The sequence below is a fragment of the Armigeres subalbatus genome, chromosome 2 (assembly GCF_024139115.2).
Source record: "Armigeres subalbatus isolate Guangzhou_Male chromosome 2, GZ_Asu_2, whole genome shotgun sequence".
Classification (NCBI taxonomy): domain Eukaryota; kingdom Metazoa; phylum Arthropoda; class Insecta; order Diptera; family Culicidae; genus Armigeres; species Armigeres subalbatus.
Genome location: NC_085140.1, coordinates 290,260,174 through 290,277,126, shown reverse-complemented (window position 1 = coordinate 290,277,126; position 16,953 = coordinate 290,260,174). Strand labels below are relative to the sequence as shown.

The window sequence follows — 16,953 nt, the reverse complement described above, 5'->3', positions numbered from 1 at the left end:
CAATGCAGTTTTAGAAAAAAAAATCAAAACTTTATCAGTAGGTTTTTATGGGAATTGTAAATTGTAAACCTGGCTTAGAAACCTCGCATAACTGTGGAAGTGCTTAATGAACACTAAGCTGCGAAGCGGCTCTGTCCCAGTGTGGGGATGTAATGCCAATAATAATAATAATAAGAAGAAGAAGAAAAATATATCCGCCATTACTCTTATCCAAGGTACCTCCTGGGGCGGTCCAGCAAAGGTAGAGAACCGCTGCTCTAAATGATAAATGAATTACGAATTTTGCAAAATTGGTACACACAATCGGCCAGCAAAGGTACCCCCAGGGGTACATGTACCCCAAGTTGAGAACCGCTGCTCTAAATGATAAATAAATTACGAATTTTGCAAAATTGGTTTGTTATTTGTTGTTCTACTCCTACATATACAACATATAACAACAACATATAAATTAAAAAATTTGCTATCATACGAAAATGTGTCGATGGGATGTTATTTTATGTTATTTGTAGATAGGATAAAAATAACAAAGCTTGATATCATAGTAAAAATTGTTATTATTTATGTCTGCTAGCCCGACGAACTTCGTTTCGCCTAAAATTGATATTCTCTGATTAGTTCTCGGGTTATGCAGAAATTTCTGTTTAATTTGTATGGGAGCCCCCCTTTCCAGAAAGGGAAGGGGCTTCGAACCACCACAGAAGCATAACTTCCCTTCCAACACCTCCACATGCCAGATTTGGTTCCATTTGCTTTATTATTTCTCGAGTTATGAAGAAATTGGTGTTTCATTTGTATAGAAGCCTTCCTTTCCAAAGCGGGGAGGTGCCTCGAAACAGCTTAAGAACCTTCCCCGGCCCTAAAAACCTTTGCATACACATTTTCACACCGATCGCTGAGTAGTTCCCGAGTCTATAAGGTTCAGACAGACAGAAATTCATTTTAATGTATATAGATTAGCTTGTTTTTCACCTCTACCCGGGATCAGTAGGACAAAAGAATTGATATTTTATTTTCATTTGTAAATCCCTTATATAATAAACATGTGAACATGATATGCTTAAAGATGTTACAACTCACAATATTAGTCATCTTACCTCACACGACGATAAAAAAAATGCTTACCCCTATTCTATTTTCAGAACTTTCCGATGAGATCAATAACGAATTGAACCAACTGCAGCGTAAGGTCGATCGTATTCATTTGCAGCTGTACAGTAAATCTCGGCCCAGATTCCAGGATCTCCCTCCGATCAACATCTTTGAAACGGAATACAACCGTCAATCGTTAGTGCAGCAAACTATTCAAGTCAATCGTCAGTATTCCCCCCAGAGACCGCTAAGTCAAGCAACACAGCAGCAGTTGCAGCAACAGCAGCAACAGAGTAAGGCAGGTCAGGTGACACTAGGAACCCAAGCTTCAGCGTCCTCAGTGTCGTCAGCTAAGGACGAATTTTCCCGCCCTCCGGTTATCGTTGGACAGTTCTACTTTGCCGTTAAGCACAAACTGCTCAGCAATTGGGCCGAATGTCAGGTCGTCGAAGCGGTCACGGTTGCCGATGTAAGTCGTGTCTCCTCTGATATTTAAAATTGCTAAAGATTGTTTCTTTTTCATCTAGAAATCTCTCTACAAAGTCAACTTTCTCTATAACCAAGGAGGCGGCAGTGCCCCCATCAAAGTTGTTCCGGCCAAATATCTTGCCTATCGACACTCGTTCAATGTGAAACTTCCACTAGGAACTCGAGTGATTGCTCGATTTGATGCAGGAACCACACAACCGACCGTCAAAACTCAACAAGGCAAGGGCAACTCATACTATCCGGGAATCATCGCTGAGTCCTTCGGGAAATATAATCGCAATCGGTATCTGATCTTCTTCGATGACGGCTATGCGCAGTACGTTACGCATGCAGATGTGCGTGTAGTTTGCGAAGAATCTAAAGAAGTCTGGTCGGACATTCACCCACATTCGCAGGAATTTATTAAAAACTATTTAATGAACTATCGCTCGCAGCGACCTATGGTACAGGTTAAGGTTGGTCAGCGCATAATCACAGAATGGAAGGGAAAATGGATATATGCCAAAGTCATTGACATTGATGCCAGTTTAGTGCAACTGCACTTCCCAGACGATAACCGATATGAGTGGATCTACCGTGGTTCAACTCGACTCGGTCCCTTGTATCAGGAGAAGGCTCTTAGTTTGAATAAAGCAAGCAACAAGTTTTCAAAGTTCCAGAAGAGAAATGAACCTTCCATAGAATACATCACAATAGATGACGACGACGATGAAGCCGACCAAACTAAAAAGCAAGAAGCTAAAAAGACCCACACTCCTCAAGAGCAGGCCCTTCAAGCTCTCAAGAATCTCCAAATGAGTCAAGCCGACTCGGCCAACCGTTCTGTGGCTAAGAAGAGCACCTTCCACCGTCCGACTCCATCTTCTCAACCTTCTGCCGTTTTCATGAACAGTTCCACCATTTACTGCGAGGATGACCGACCGAAGGGCAAGATAGTCTACTACACTGCCAAGAAGCATTTACCACCACTGAAATACAAACCGCACGAATGTAATCCGAGCTGTTTGTTCAAAATAACTCACAATCTTAAATCATACAGCCCGATGGCGAAACCGCTGCTCTCCGGGTGGGAACGACAGCTCTGTAAGATGCGCTACAAGAAGGTGTTCGTCGTGTATCGAGCTCCCTGTGGTCGCAGGGTGAGAAATATGTATGAGCTCCACATGTATCTACGGATGACGAGGGCTACGCTGAATGTCGAAAACTTTGACTTTGACCCGATGATCCACTGCTTAGCAGAATACGTAATCGAGAATCATATTTATCACAACCCGGTAAGTGTGTAGTGTATTGTATTTTTAGTGGGTATTCTGTGTGACAAGTGGGTAATCCTAATTATATTCAATTTGCAGGATCTCTCGGACGGAAAGGAGTTCATGGCTGTCCCGTGTGTAAACTACTTTGACGACAGTAAACCGCCGCCGTGCATCTATTCAACGGAGCGCATACCGACAGAGGGTGTCAATTTGAATGTGGACTCTGACTTCCTGTGTGGATGTGACTGCGATGACGATTGTATCGATAAGAGTCGATGCCAATGTTGGCAAATGACGGTAGCCGGTGCCAAGTTCGGCAATCCCAACACATCAATCGATAACATCGGATATGTGTACAAGCGACTCCAGGAACCGGTAGTGACCGGTATCTATGAGTGTAATGCCAGATGCAAATGCAAGAGCAATTGCCTGAACCGCGTCGTGCAGCATCCGTTGATGACGAAGCTACAAGTTTTCAAAACCAGCAATCGTGGTTGGGGTATTCGATGCCTGAACGACGTTGCCAAGGGAAGTTTCATCTGTATCTATTCGGGACATCTGTTGACGGAAGAAGCGGGCAATATGATATGTCAGATGAACGAAAACAAGGCTGGTGATGAATATTTTGCAGATCTGGATTACATCGAGACGGTGGAACAGTTGAAGGAAGGTTACGAAACGGATGTTGTTGAGACGGACAGTGAAGCAGATAGCGATGAGCCGGATTACGATGCCAAGCAAGATAGTGCTGCATCGGATGATGATTTTACTTCGACTTCTAATCCATCGGACGCCGCTGTAAAAACCAGATCTCAAGTTAGGAGAGACAGTAGGCCATCTACACAAAAGACGGAACAAAAGGTAGGCCACATAAACGGAAATAAATACCTATTAACTCTTGATAATATTTTGTTCCGTTTTAGAAGTCCCATAAGAAGAAGGAAGACGCTAAAACGGGATCAGATGACGGTAAGTACTTATAGGAATCTATAATGTCTCGCTGCCAGCCTCGTATAAGAGGAAGAAAAGTTTTGTACAGAAAAGTACAATGAAAAATCGTTTGAAAATCCCAGAGATTGTATTTTATACGACTTCTTCTTTATCTATAATCATGTGTGTAATGTAATGTGCTTTTGTTTGTTTCAGAACGCGAGATGGTTAATCTTATTCCGAATTCCGACATGACAAAGGAGGATGCTCCAAGCCCCACCATAAAGTTCCGATCAGTTCGAAAGTATTATGGAAAGCACGAGCAAATCTATATCATGGATGCCAAGAAATCCGGAAATCTTGGCCGATATTTCAATGTAAGAATCAAATTCCCCGAAACTTATTTATGTAACTATAAATCATGTTTTTGTTCAATTCCAGCATTCCTGTAATCCAAATCTTTTCGTGCAAAACGTCTTTGTTGACACACACGATCTCCGTTTTCCCTGGGTAGCGTTCTTTGCCCTATGCAATGTACGGGCCGGTTCGGAATTAACGTGGAACTATAATTACGACGTCGGATCGGTGCCCGGAAAGGTTCTCTACTGTCAGTGTGGAGCGGAGAACTGTCGTCAGCGCTTGCTGTAAACCAGCATACCTGACAGAGGTTAGTAGTACTAGTAGCGTGTAGTTTCAATGTGTCTGTGTTCTTACATGTAAACGGGGTAGAGTAATCGACAACACTTGATCGTGAGCCAACGAACATAATAATTGTATGGAATAAAGAAAACCACCAAGATCAGCTAATTGTCAAACGTAAACATTGAGCGTTTATTTGTCAACTTTCATTATTTCTACGAAGCGTTCTTTGCGAAATAGGTCCTTATAGGACGACATGAATTTCAAACCTAACTGTGGGACAGTCTCGTCCAAATACTTCTCAATCAGAGGAGGATGCGAACTGTCAACTTCCAGCCACAGTACACCGGCAGGTTGCAAATGTTTTCCTGCTATATCTAGTATTGCTTTGACTACGGTTAAACCGTCGGGGCCACCGTCGAGGGCACGTAGATCTTCGTAGATTTTAATTTCCGGTTCCAAGGTGAGTAATTGCCTGGATGGAACGTACGGCGGATTGCTGACGATCATGTCGAACTTTTGGCTCTCTAGCTCCGTCGGCAGTTTGTCCACTAGCTTATGTCTAAAAATGCGTAGGTTCTCGGCTAAGCTGTGTTGCTTAGCATTTTCCAATGTTAATTCGCATGCCAATGTACTCTGGTCCAAAGCGATAGCGGACGCCTGAAATTATAAAATAGAATGTACGTATAATATAACAAAACTTTGAGCAGTGGTGAGATTACTTGATTAACGTTTTATGTTAGAATAGAAAGAAAGCCTGAAACACATTACAAAACAGGAAAACATATTTTTAGTGTAATGTAAATTAATATCTGTTGCAACAGCTTCCCTGACTCACACTGCGATGCTGCAAATTCCAAGAACAACTACTTTCCCACCACCCCAGTATGCTATACAGGCGATTTTCCTGCTAAGCTACGAAGAACCTCCGAAATTCTTAGCAACTTAGCGGGTACTGATGAACCCAAATTCTTAACAGTAGACATATGATCCAAAACTCGCCATCTATTTTTCTAATCAATTCTTCCCCACGTATTGTTTGTACTCATGCCACCCGAGTGAAAGCTAGTAACTTTTGAATGCTATGGAGATTATGAGAAAGTCTCAGCTCTCCTAAGCATCTCGGAAGAAATTTCGGGACAATTTCGGTGCTTGCGATATCTTATGCCCGTCCTCCAGATGAAATGTCTGCTTTAACTCCATCATACATATTATTTGTATCAATGCATTTCTTTCGACTCCATGGCTGATTCTTGAAAGGATTATTTTCTTCAATAATTTTCTAATGATAGCATGGTAACAATGGTGATGAGACGCTGGTTTCCTAGGCTTTTGGACAGCTGAAAATTGAATTAAATTTTATCGCATCCCAGAGAAAAAATGTTTGATAAAAGAACGACCTAGTAGTTAGTACCACTATACTATTCAGAATGGGCCACAGATGTTATTTTTGCTAGGTTGAATCGGTTCTTTACATTCGTGGAGAAGCGACTCCGCTTGTTGCGGTTGCGACCCGTTCTCCAAAGTGTTGTTGTTGGAGTTGTTAAGTAAGCCATTGTAATTTTTTTCCTTTAATAAGAGAAACTTGGAGTGCTAGGCTGGCTCGTCTCTAATGATAATAATTCATGATAAATTAATTCTTGTTCTACCACTCAAACTGTTGAGTTCATTCAAATTCAAATAATTCAGCATCCGAAAAAAAACATGTCAACGGAACCAAGGCGAACTTTTCATATAATCGTTATCAAGCTATGTTCATATTTCAACCCGTAAGCAGGAGTAACTTGGAGGCCAAATACGAAAATCTGTTCAGAAAAGACGCTCGACCTCTGGGCGGACAGGCCAAGGCAGCAGACAATGGTTCAAAATCTAAGTACCGTAGCTTCTAAAACAACGGTGGCGGTATGGTAATGAACCTAGGAGCACGCGCGCAGGGCATACGACCTCCGGCTCTAAATCTCCAGGAAATTCAGGAGGAGATCGGCTGGCAGAAAAACAACAAAGCCCCCAGAGTTGGCCAAGTACCAGAAGAGCTGTTTAAACACGGTGGTGATGCACTGGATAGAGCCCTGCACTGGGTTATTATCAAGACTTGGGGGGATGAGGTTCTGCCGCAGGAGTGGATGGAAGGTGTCATGTGTCTCATCTACGAAAAGGACGGTAAGCTGGATTGTAGCAACAACCGCGCAATCATATTTCTGAACGCTGCCTCCAAGGTACTTTCCCAAATTTTATGCCGCCAATCGCAAGAGAGTTCGTGGGGCAGTACCAGGCGGGATTTATGAGTGAACGCTCTACCACAGATCAGGTGTTCGCCGTACGTCAGGTATTGCAGAACACCGTCAGGTAAGACGCGAATACAACGTGCCCACATAATCTATTTAGGCTTATTCTACGAGTCGAGTGACGTGAGGTGAGTCGATTTTAACAATTCTCACGTGAGGTGACCATGTTATTCAGATGGGGCTATACGACTCTTCTCACGTCATTCGAGCAATCTCCACTCGTAGCTAAACGGATTGGACTAGTCATAAACCCTTCGAAGACAAAGTACATAATAAGAAAAGGCTCAAGAGAGGACAACGTAAGCCACCCACCACGAGTTTGTATTCATGGTGACGAAATCGAGGTGGTTGAAGAATTCGAGTACTTGGGCTCAGTGGTGTGGTGACCTCCGATAACGATACTAGCAAAAAAATTCGGAGACTCATCAAGGCAGGAAATCGACTCCGCAAAACGCTCCGATCGAATAGTTCGCCGCCGTACCTAACTGACTATCTACAAAATGCTTTAGACCAGTAGTTCTCTACGGACACGCGACTTCGACGATGCTCGTGGATGACCAACGCGCACTGGAAGTTAGAAAATTATTTTCATTGATAGCAGCAGTAGCAGTCAAGTGAGATATCCCCTCAAGATTATAAATTTAGTAGGTAGTCATTATTTGCCACTTGTTTCAGGTTTTATCTCTATCCATGCGAATACACTTTCGCTGCTTCTTCTTCAGACGCGCGCTCGTGATTCTGGTGCCGACGGAAACTTTTGCTGTCACAAAGCGATTATGATTGGCACTTTGAACAAAATTCGCCTCGGCTAAAAAAAATGAATGCTTAAAAAAACCGATTGATTTTCAATAATTCTCCTTCCCGGTCACAAACAGTGACAAAACCAACCAAACCAAATCAGAATCTTGAGAAAATTTCACTTGGCTGCCAGTGATGCCATCCATGCGAATAAATATTTGTAGCATCTCCCTCCGACGCGGACGACAATTTTCTGGCGTCGCAAAGCGGTTAATTTGCACTTCGTACAAAATTCTTCACACAACAACCATCCCTTGTGTAAATAGTGGTCCTGGGAACAAAACCAGATCCAGAACCATGCAAAAAAATTTCATTGGAGAGCCGCTAACGTCGGCAATAGCCACTAGAGATGTCGTAAAATCCCGAATAATCGATTAGTAGCTAATCGATTATTGTTGATTCTTCTCGATTATTGAATCGATTAGTCGTTGGGTAATAATCGATTCAAAATTAATCGATTATCACAACGATTAATCGATTAATCGAAATAATCGATTAATTTGCGACATCTCTAATGGAACGTACACACGGTCAAGCAGTTCGACCAACATTGACTCCACCTCCCGTTTATTCAAACATCCATCAAGTTTTATCAACAGCGACACGAACAATCAATTTATTTGACCAACAATATCACACACGAACGACCGAAGCACCAACTCGAGCACCAACCATCAAAAAATATATGGGGGTTTGTGCAACTTCACTACAAATGCTCAAACATGTTCGGCGAACCTTGACTCCACCCCCGACAACTCAAACCAAAATCAAACCGTTTTAATTTTTTCCAACCGAGCCGCCAACTGTCAAATGGTTGTTCGAACAACTTCACACACGTTCAAACAAAGCAGCAACCGAAGCGATTTCTTGGGGGCGGAGTCAATGTTCGTCAAACTGCTTGACTGGTGTGTACGTAGCATAATAGCCACTCGATAGTTTGCCGCTAACCGCTACAGATGCAAAAACCACTGCCATCGATGCTAAAAACGCTACCAACGTCATCGTTCTGTGCGCTCTCCGTTCCCGCTCTTCGTGACCACTCACCGTGGATCATCGTACAGAAATGACGCGCGAGCGCGAATCATGAGCCTTTTTATTTATACCCGAAGAAAATAAAACGGTGGTTCACAATGCCCGTAACTTACATCATTCTGATTTCCGTGTTGGGAATGCATGAACGGGATTGGTTGGTTCTGATATTTTTACTGGGTAGGACAAGAATTGAAATTTTCAATAGTTTATCGTAAATCATCAAAAGTTTCAATGAAATTTACAAATTGCTTGAGAGTTTCCGAAGCGATAAATCTCAAAATTCATCGATAGATAAAGGCTCTATTTACGTTCATAATCTTACATGATTTCGTGACGGTCCTTAATTTTAGATTTGATTTAACCCCAGTACCTTCTAGTAGGACGTTGTCTAACGTCAAAATCGACGATGGTACAGATTGGTCCGTTTTCATGCAAATAAACTACGACGACAAACACTAATTCCAACATCGACTGAGGAGAGCGCCTTAACCCTTTATAAGGCAGTGGCAACTATGTTGCCTCCAACAAATTATATTTTTTTCTATTAACAAGAGCTCCACTTATTATTTCCCATGTAGTGGCTTTATTTGCTTCCTAGTAATGGGCCAAGCACAATGGATACGTTTGCGTGCGTTTTGACAGTTTTTCCATGGGAAAACTGTCAAAACGTACGCAAACGTACCCATTCTGCGTGGCTCTTAACACCCCAGATGAATTTGAGCTATAAAAAAATTGAAATGTCAATTTGAGAACAGTTTTTTTTACGAACAGATCGTAGGTTTCGAGTGGAAGAAGGATTTTCAGTTATAGTTCGTTAAAAAAACGACAAAGATATATTTTTTCCCGTTGGTATTAATTATTTTAAATCTCCTGTGTAAGATTAATCCGTGATTAGCAGGGAATCAATATTCGGGCAACGCCTAACAATATACTCTTTGTCATCAACAGGGTTTGTTACTGACAAACGCACCTAGCGACAAACCTTTATCCGAACCCGAACACAATATGACAAGAATCATTTGCCTCGCATGCTCTTATATTTCCGAGAATACGATGCTAATTTTGTAATCATTGTTCGATTCTCGAATATTTCCATAAAAGCAGAAACTATGATAGCATAAAACTGAAATTTACTGTAGAAATAATGCAAAATAACGGGTTGAAAAGTTAGCAACAAGATTGTCTTCTTTTTTGTTGCTGACAAAATTTTTCGGATCTTTGTCATTATTATCTCCGACAAAAACAAAGCTTTGTCGTTGGTTCGCTTTTGTCGCTTGTTTCGCACGCGCATTCCATAAAAATTGATTCCCTGGTGATTAGCCTAAGAAAAGCTTTGCCTTTCTGTATATTTGGTTTTTGGATTTTTGACGAAATTGTGTTGTTTTCCTAAGGGTCCCCCCTTGGGAACAAAAGCGCAAAAATTTTTTGTTTCACTTATAATGCGTTTTCCGACTAGGACTCTTCCCCAAAAAATGTAACGTGCCTTGATTTGACTGGTTTTACGTAAAACCTAATTTTTAAAAATCTTTTATTTATTTTTGTTGTTGCCTGTTTTCCCGCTTGCCGGGCAGTGACAACTACATTGCCACCAATGTTGTCCCGCTTGACGGGCAGTGGCAACTATATTCCCATCAATTTTTCAAAGTTTCTGAACTGCTTAATGTATAACAAACATACATTTGAGTTTAATACCATGTCAACATTGTGTCCTATTGTTGTTTTTGTTAGTTTATTGTTTAGATTCGTCTGCCTTATAAAGGGTTAAATACTTTTTAAAAAGCTCAGGCCCGTATTTATGAAAGACAAGGCATCCATTTTCTCAAAATAAAATTTACATTTACCATCCCATCCAGAGCAGTTATCTCTTGGTTTAAAAGATACTCGGAGCGCGTCGTTTCTACACTTGTAGTTTGTGCTTCTAGTGTACTTCTATGAATTAATTCAGTAAGGATTCTCGCCCGGATAAAAATGTACTATTGGTTCAATAGTGTAAACAATTGAATTACCATACAATGTACGGTATACAATAGGATATATTGTTTCTTAATGGTTGCACACTGCACAGATTGTATCCACACTGAGGATACAATACATCAACATATTTCTCTAATGTAACAATACTTGCAATTGTTTTTGTAACATTTTCGTACATAAGATTCATACATTGATAACTTTTAAAACGTTTCTTTAAATTGCATATAAACTATATAACAATATTTGCCTAATAGCGCCAAATATGCATTTTTCCCTTTAAATTGCATTGTTGAACAGTAAAGCTGTTACAACTGAGAGATCAAAAATCGTATTGTTTTACAATACAAATACAATACAATCCATTGTATTTTGAACAGTTTTGTTCGGATATTTCAACAATATATTAATCATACACTCTATTGTGTTACGAAAATGTATGGAAAAATCTTAGATTTTATAAAGTTACTATACTTAACAACCGGTACATTCTATTGCAAAAACTTCATTTACATTTGAGTAAATGATTCATAACAATGCATTCTAATGTATTTCTATGATTTCATTTACAATATAATCTATTGCCAATTTAATTTATTAATAGTAGTGTTACAATAAATTGTATTGTTATTCTACTGTATTTTTCATTCGGTAGATCTACTTGAGTAGTGGAAGAATTTCAGTGGGCTTGATACCAATTTCTACCGGCGATGCCACTTTTGTCAGTAAAATTTTCTCGTGAGATCATGAACTGGCATTGATCGTTAACCTTCTCTCGCCCATGGTGTCTGTAGATCAAATCAAACCATCAAATTTTGCACCTTCTAACCTTCTTCGAATTGATTTAACAACATAAAGCGATAATCGGCACATCTTTATGGTTCCATTAGATTGCAAATATAATCAATTTTGAGTATAAGTAGTTAAACTATTGAAAACACCCTGTCCATGGATAAGGGGCTTGACGTTGATATTTCAAGTGTCTTAAAAAGATTTTTATTTTATTTTTATTTTTGTTGTTTAATAGAGTGCTTTTTTCAAACAAAGGTTAAGTTCAACACTAAATTAAAAAAATTAGGATATTTTTCCATTTTTTATATCTCTTTCACAAGAATATCGTTATTTTAATGGTAATGGTTTGAAAATAAGCTCCGTAGAGAAACTTTTATCACATCTTACTTAAATAAGGTCAACAGTTATACCAAACACTTGAGGTACCATGCCTCCAAGTTAACTAATGGTTAGTGTCGCACGATCTAACAACAACTGCCTATTGGTAAATTTGGAGGTGCCGGCAGGGCTCAGTAGGGGTCTAACTAACATAACTCTAATACTAACAAGACCCTGAAACAAACGCTTATCCAAATAGCATACATCTATTTATACTTGTAGTAGTAGCTAACAATAATTCATTTTGTACCCGTATAGCTGAAGTAGAATTTGTAGATTTACTAATTTGGCATTGGAGATAGTGAATGTATCTATTATATCTTCTCGATAATCTTTTTATTTTAGTCTCTCTAGCTGCATGGATCAACGCAAAAAAAACTGTTTCTCTCTTCCTTCTATTAGGTTAGTTAGAAAAATTAGCGGATATATAGGGGACATGACTTAGTGTTTCTCGTATTAAGACAAATTCGCTGACCTTTACCTTATAATAAAATAACTGACCGATAGTAAAATAAATGACTGAAATTTAAAGATATCAAATAAATAATAAAGAACGAAAATAAATACATGACCATCGGTGGACAGAAAGATAAGAGACAGAGTTCTGTTTAGAATAGTTAATTGAGACCATTGCACTCACAAGATAGAGAATAACTAGTACCACTATTATTGCTACAAGACTAATAACTTGACCACTTACGGAAATGAGGATAGACCATATGATGCGTTGAATATTGTATACCCTGAATCTGAATAACTGAATTTTAGACCTCATTATTTTAATAAATAATAAAGGTTTGATAAGAAAATTATTTTGAGCTTTTTAGTGGAATGTTTTCACCTGTCATAAGACGAGTTTATACCATCCCATTGAATTCCACCACTTAATTGTATCTTGACAGACTTCGACTTCGAGTCAAGTACGAGACACTGAAGACGGCCTTACTGTTGAGGTCGAAATACGTATCTGTCAAGATACAATTAAGTGGTGGAATTCAATGGGATGGTATAAACTCGTCTTATGACAGGTGAATAAAGGTTTGAATATTAGAAAAGGGAATAGAACTTGACCAAAAAAAGCAATTACGGAACAACTGGACAGAAATTTTATATAATGATCACTATTAGACTACTGAAACTTTAACATATGACATTACTGTGACTGATAGGATACAATTAACTCGACGACGTTTTGACCAACATCCGATACTCAACCGTGTTAAAATAAGGGAAGCTCTTCAATGTGTCCATTTATTACAATAGTACTTAAATTAATCTATTTTGAAACTACCCTACCAGAATGATATCATTACATCTTTATTCGAAATTGTTACTTGGAAATGGCAACAGTACCACCCGTTGTCAACATAGACTACTATTAGGTATTGAATGTCCGCTCCAAGTAACTAATAATTAAATTTACATGTTAACTACTTATTCAGAAAACATCTATGTACATGTTGAGCTTCCATTATTTGTTCGGTTTATAATTGACAGACTGTAGATAGAAATAATAATGTATCGGTATGATCACAATACAAACCCAGGCCGCAGTGACCTAGTGAGCAACATAGCTTGAGTCGTCTGGTAGTATTGTGTATCACATGGAGAGCCCAGCCGAGATACCAGTCTATTAAGACTACAGCTGGTCAACTCCCAAAAAAAGAAAAAAAAAGTAGTTAAACTATTGAAAACAATCAATTAACTATTGATTTACGTTGCGTTGCGTTGTAACGGAGTATTTCGTAGATTGCATACTGATAGTTGTCATGTATATTCTTTACCTTTCTTACCCCAATTGCTTATGGAATTCCATTTGGGATTCAATGGAAATCCAATTGGGGGTCCAAAATGATAAAACATGAAAGCTATCATTGCCGGCCACGCCCATCTTCTCCGTTACTAGGAAAGGGAAGGAAATGATGATATGACATCTACTTAACGAGAGGCCAGCGACTCACCGACGCCCTCATAGATGTCAAGGAATTGGATGGTGGGTAGGGTATGTGGTTTAGGAGTATCATTATTAGCAAATGATAGAAAATTTGTGGAAATACGTTGGGAGTGACTTTGCTAAGAAATTTATGTCACTCCATTATCCTTGCCGATGATTTTCCTCGGATGGGGCGAAGGTATTAGCCTTGCCCTGGCTAATAGCCTGGGTTTAAGCGCCTTTGCTCGCTCTCTGAAACGAAAAAAGAGCAAAAAGAAATTAAATTCCCCTTCCCCCCTGATATGATAATGATTTTGATCTCTATAAATAGCACAAAACAGTAGAAGATTGCTGCAGAAAGTAAAATTCAGTAGGAGAGACGATATAGTATACCGGTACCTACCGGTTGACATAGGTGATCATCGAGAAAATCCGATCTAGGGAACATATAACCTAATTTACTGATCCAGCTTATCTACAAGGTTCCTATAACAAAATTGTTAAATATGTACATCGACAGCATGTGTTGAATCACACTTATATTGACCAGTTTAGTCCGCTGCAATAAAAGCTCACATAGGTAGGAACAGTGAAATGTAATGTATAATATAAACACAATCAATGCAATACGTATTCCACTAAGTTCTAATAAATATAGTCTAATAAGCAATAAGGTTTCATGATAAGTATATAATTTTGAATGGTTAAATCTGATTACAAAAAACCTATTCACTACGCTTGAATTGAATTCTTGATTCAAACAATAATTCAGATGTTTAAAAATGATTACGTAAAGTTTCAACGCGTTAATGTGGATCATTTTGTGCAAATGAAATCCCCGTTAAAGTTATGCAATTTCAAAATTATTAGTAAAACATATACAATAATAGGTAACCTTTAACTAAATGATACACATAGATTGAAGATTGGGCTTGAACATACGATGTTATGTTGCTCAGCTCATTATGGATCGCCAATTTCCCTATATGTACCATTGTACATATATCTATTGTAAACGCCTTTTTAGACGTTAAAATTACAAAATATGGAATTTCATACAAACTCACTAAATATTGTTCGTTATCTTATGGCCCAATATTGTTCAAACACAGTTCTTATATCTGTTCACATGTCAGTAACAAGGCAATGTGTACATGAAATACATTGATTTCTCACCCAAACATCAAGAATCATGAACAAAATTATGCTCACCTAACTTAATTTTGAATCGAAAACCATTCCATGACATCCAAAATTTCATTAATTTCACACTTTTTAAGAAATCAGCTAAAAAAAACACCTTCAGCACCATGCACATATTTTAATAACATTAAAAAATAGTTAATCCCATGCCTGTACCTATATTAATAACACTATTTTCTACAAAAAAATCCGTACAATATTACTCGTATGTATATGCAACGATATTTTTGCAGTGTTACCGAATTCTTCAATATTTTGTATTATTGAATGAATTATAAAAATATACAATACCAAATTTTGTTGTAGTTTTTCTACTTAACCGTTCAATTTTATGTTCGCCATGTCTTATCTTTTTGAAACACCTTATTTTACAAAAATGAGGTGAATTTTACAAAGGAAATGTATTCAACTTTTTTTTTAAATAAAACTGTAGGTTGATAACACTTAAGAAATAAAAATACTGTAAGCCATGAAAACAGTTTGGATTATTTAAGAAGTTGTGAATTTCAAACCTATATCAATCTATATGAAATTTTTTAAAGTATAATTTGATTTATCGTGAAATGGAATTTACTTTATTTGTTGTGAAGTAAATTTCAACAGAATACATATGTTTTATCTAGAAATGGAGTTGTATCTGCTTGTAATAATTAAGCAGAAAATCGGATCAACAGTTCAGAGGTAGTAATATTTTTAATTTGGATCTCGTGAACTAATGTATTCCATTATGGTGTTAATAATATGGGATTTTTGATCATTTCATACAAAGCATTTCATTGAGCAAAGAAAATGAAAATATTAAGAGGTAAAAACTTATCTTGGTAACGGGATCTTCATATAATTTGGCTTCTTTTTTCAAATCACACACGACACTTATGGCTTAAAAATATTCACCGGCACCACTTGAACCTACTAATCTACTATTTTTTGCTTCACTTGCCGAACTACATTTAACACAAACTTTCAAATTAACTAAAACATATCAAAAGAAAAACGGAAACATAAAATGAAAAAAAATGACAGCAACTTTAAGATGCATGCGTCCACGCGCAATGCTTCAGAATTCTTCTCAATCAATTAACTATTGATTTACAATCAAAAACCCTTTTTTTCGTTTTCCACTAATTTTAGCTATGTCATATAACTTTTGTTCTAGCACTTCTCTCGAAGATGATTTTTCCTATTGAAATCTATGAAAAAAAAGTCGTGGGCGGGAAAGTGTTGCCACTTTTGATTGTAGTGATCACTGATCACTAGCATGGAGCCATAGTTATTCAAAAGTTATTACGCTTAACAGTATAGAGAACGTACGCTAATTGAGTTTTCGCAAATTTAATATCAACTCTTTTTTCTGAAATTATATTTTGTACAACAGTCAAATATAAATTTAATGAAAATTTATTTTATCGTTCAAAATCAACCAATAGAGAATGGACCCGTGTATTACTTACCAGAGGTGCATGTTTCAATATGGACAAAGTTATCGCTCCGGTGCCACAGCCAATTTCCAAAAACTTCATCTCCCCATGGGCATCAATCTGTTGTAATATCAATTCTATCAATTCTTCTGTTTCCGGTCTTGGAATGAATACCGGGGGAATCATTTTCAGTTTTAAATCACGGAATTCCCACTCGTTAATGATATACTGAATCGGCATCCGGGCTAGCCGGCATTCACATAACTCGTCGACCTTTGCCAGTTGAGCTTCGCTCAACTTCGTCTCCTTGTGGTGCTCGTTCACGTCGCTCAGAGACTGCACTTTGAGTACGTGTGCCAGGATGTTGGTAATGGATGAATCTGCTTCCGGTATGTTTTCTGTTTTGAATCGTGAAATCCATTTGTCTCTTACGCTTTGAACAGTGGGTACTGTTAAGGTATTTAACGCTTCGACACAGAGTTGTTGTCGGGTAATGGCATTAACGTTGACATTGCTTTTTAGCAGTCGTGCCATTGGACGAGTGAAAAACATTTTTATTTCGTATCCGGGGTTACCTTTTGCAGCTGCATCGAATTATATGGTAAGCCACTGAATAATTTTCACTTATTAATTCACATTTAATATAACTTGTGCTAATCAATAAAATCTACGCAGAGACTGAGTATTACTCAACATGCAGGGAAAATTGCACTATCGTAGATGTTGTTAGTAAACAT

At 38.2% G+C, this 16,953-nt stretch overlaps 2 protein-coding genes across 2 annotated transcripts in view; one reads left to right on the top strand and one right to left on the bottom strand.

Annotated features, from left to right (window-relative positions):
- The window catches only part of LOC134212387 (histone-lysine N-methyltransferase eggless), an 18,435-nt gene extending 13,847 nt beyond the window's left edge, over positions 1–4,588 (top strand). The window contains exons 6-11 of the mRNA XM_062690174.1: positions 1,143–1,561; positions 1,620–2,855; positions 2,934–3,698; positions 3,761–3,806; positions 3,984–4,144; positions 4,209–4,588. Of these exons, the coding sequence (XP_062546158.1) occupies positions 1,143–1,561; positions 1,620–2,855; positions 2,934–3,698; positions 3,761–3,806; positions 3,984–4,144; positions 4,209–4,415 (2,834 nt within the window). The 3' untranslated portion in view covers positions 4,416–4,588. The remainder of the gene's footprint in view (positions 1–1,142; positions 1,562–1,619; positions 2,856–2,933; positions 3,699–3,760; positions 3,807–3,983; positions 4,145–4,208) is intronic.
- On the bottom strand, positions 4,572–16,953 carry LOC134212388 (MTRF1L release factor glutamine methyltransferase). The gene is made up of 2 exons (XM_062690175.1): positions 16,250–16,953; positions 4,572–5,066 (listed from the first exon to the last, which is right to left on the bottom strand). Exons 1-2 carry the CDS (start codon positions 16,766–16,768, stop codon positions 4,599–4,601), a joined length of 987 nt encoding a protein of 328 aa, XP_062546159.1. The 5' UTR covers positions 16,769–16,953; the 3' UTR covers positions 4,572–4,598.

Excerpts from the sequence above, each read along its gene's own strand:
- LOC134212388 (XM_062690175.1), bottom strand. The coding sequence starts at position 16,768 with ATGTTTTTCACTCGTCCAATGGCACGACTGCTAAAAAGCAATGTCAAC. Across the intron at positions 5,067-16,249 it reads TATTGAAACATGCACCTCTG|GCGTCCGCTATCGCTTTGGA; the intron begins GTAAGTAATACA and ends TTATAATTTCAG.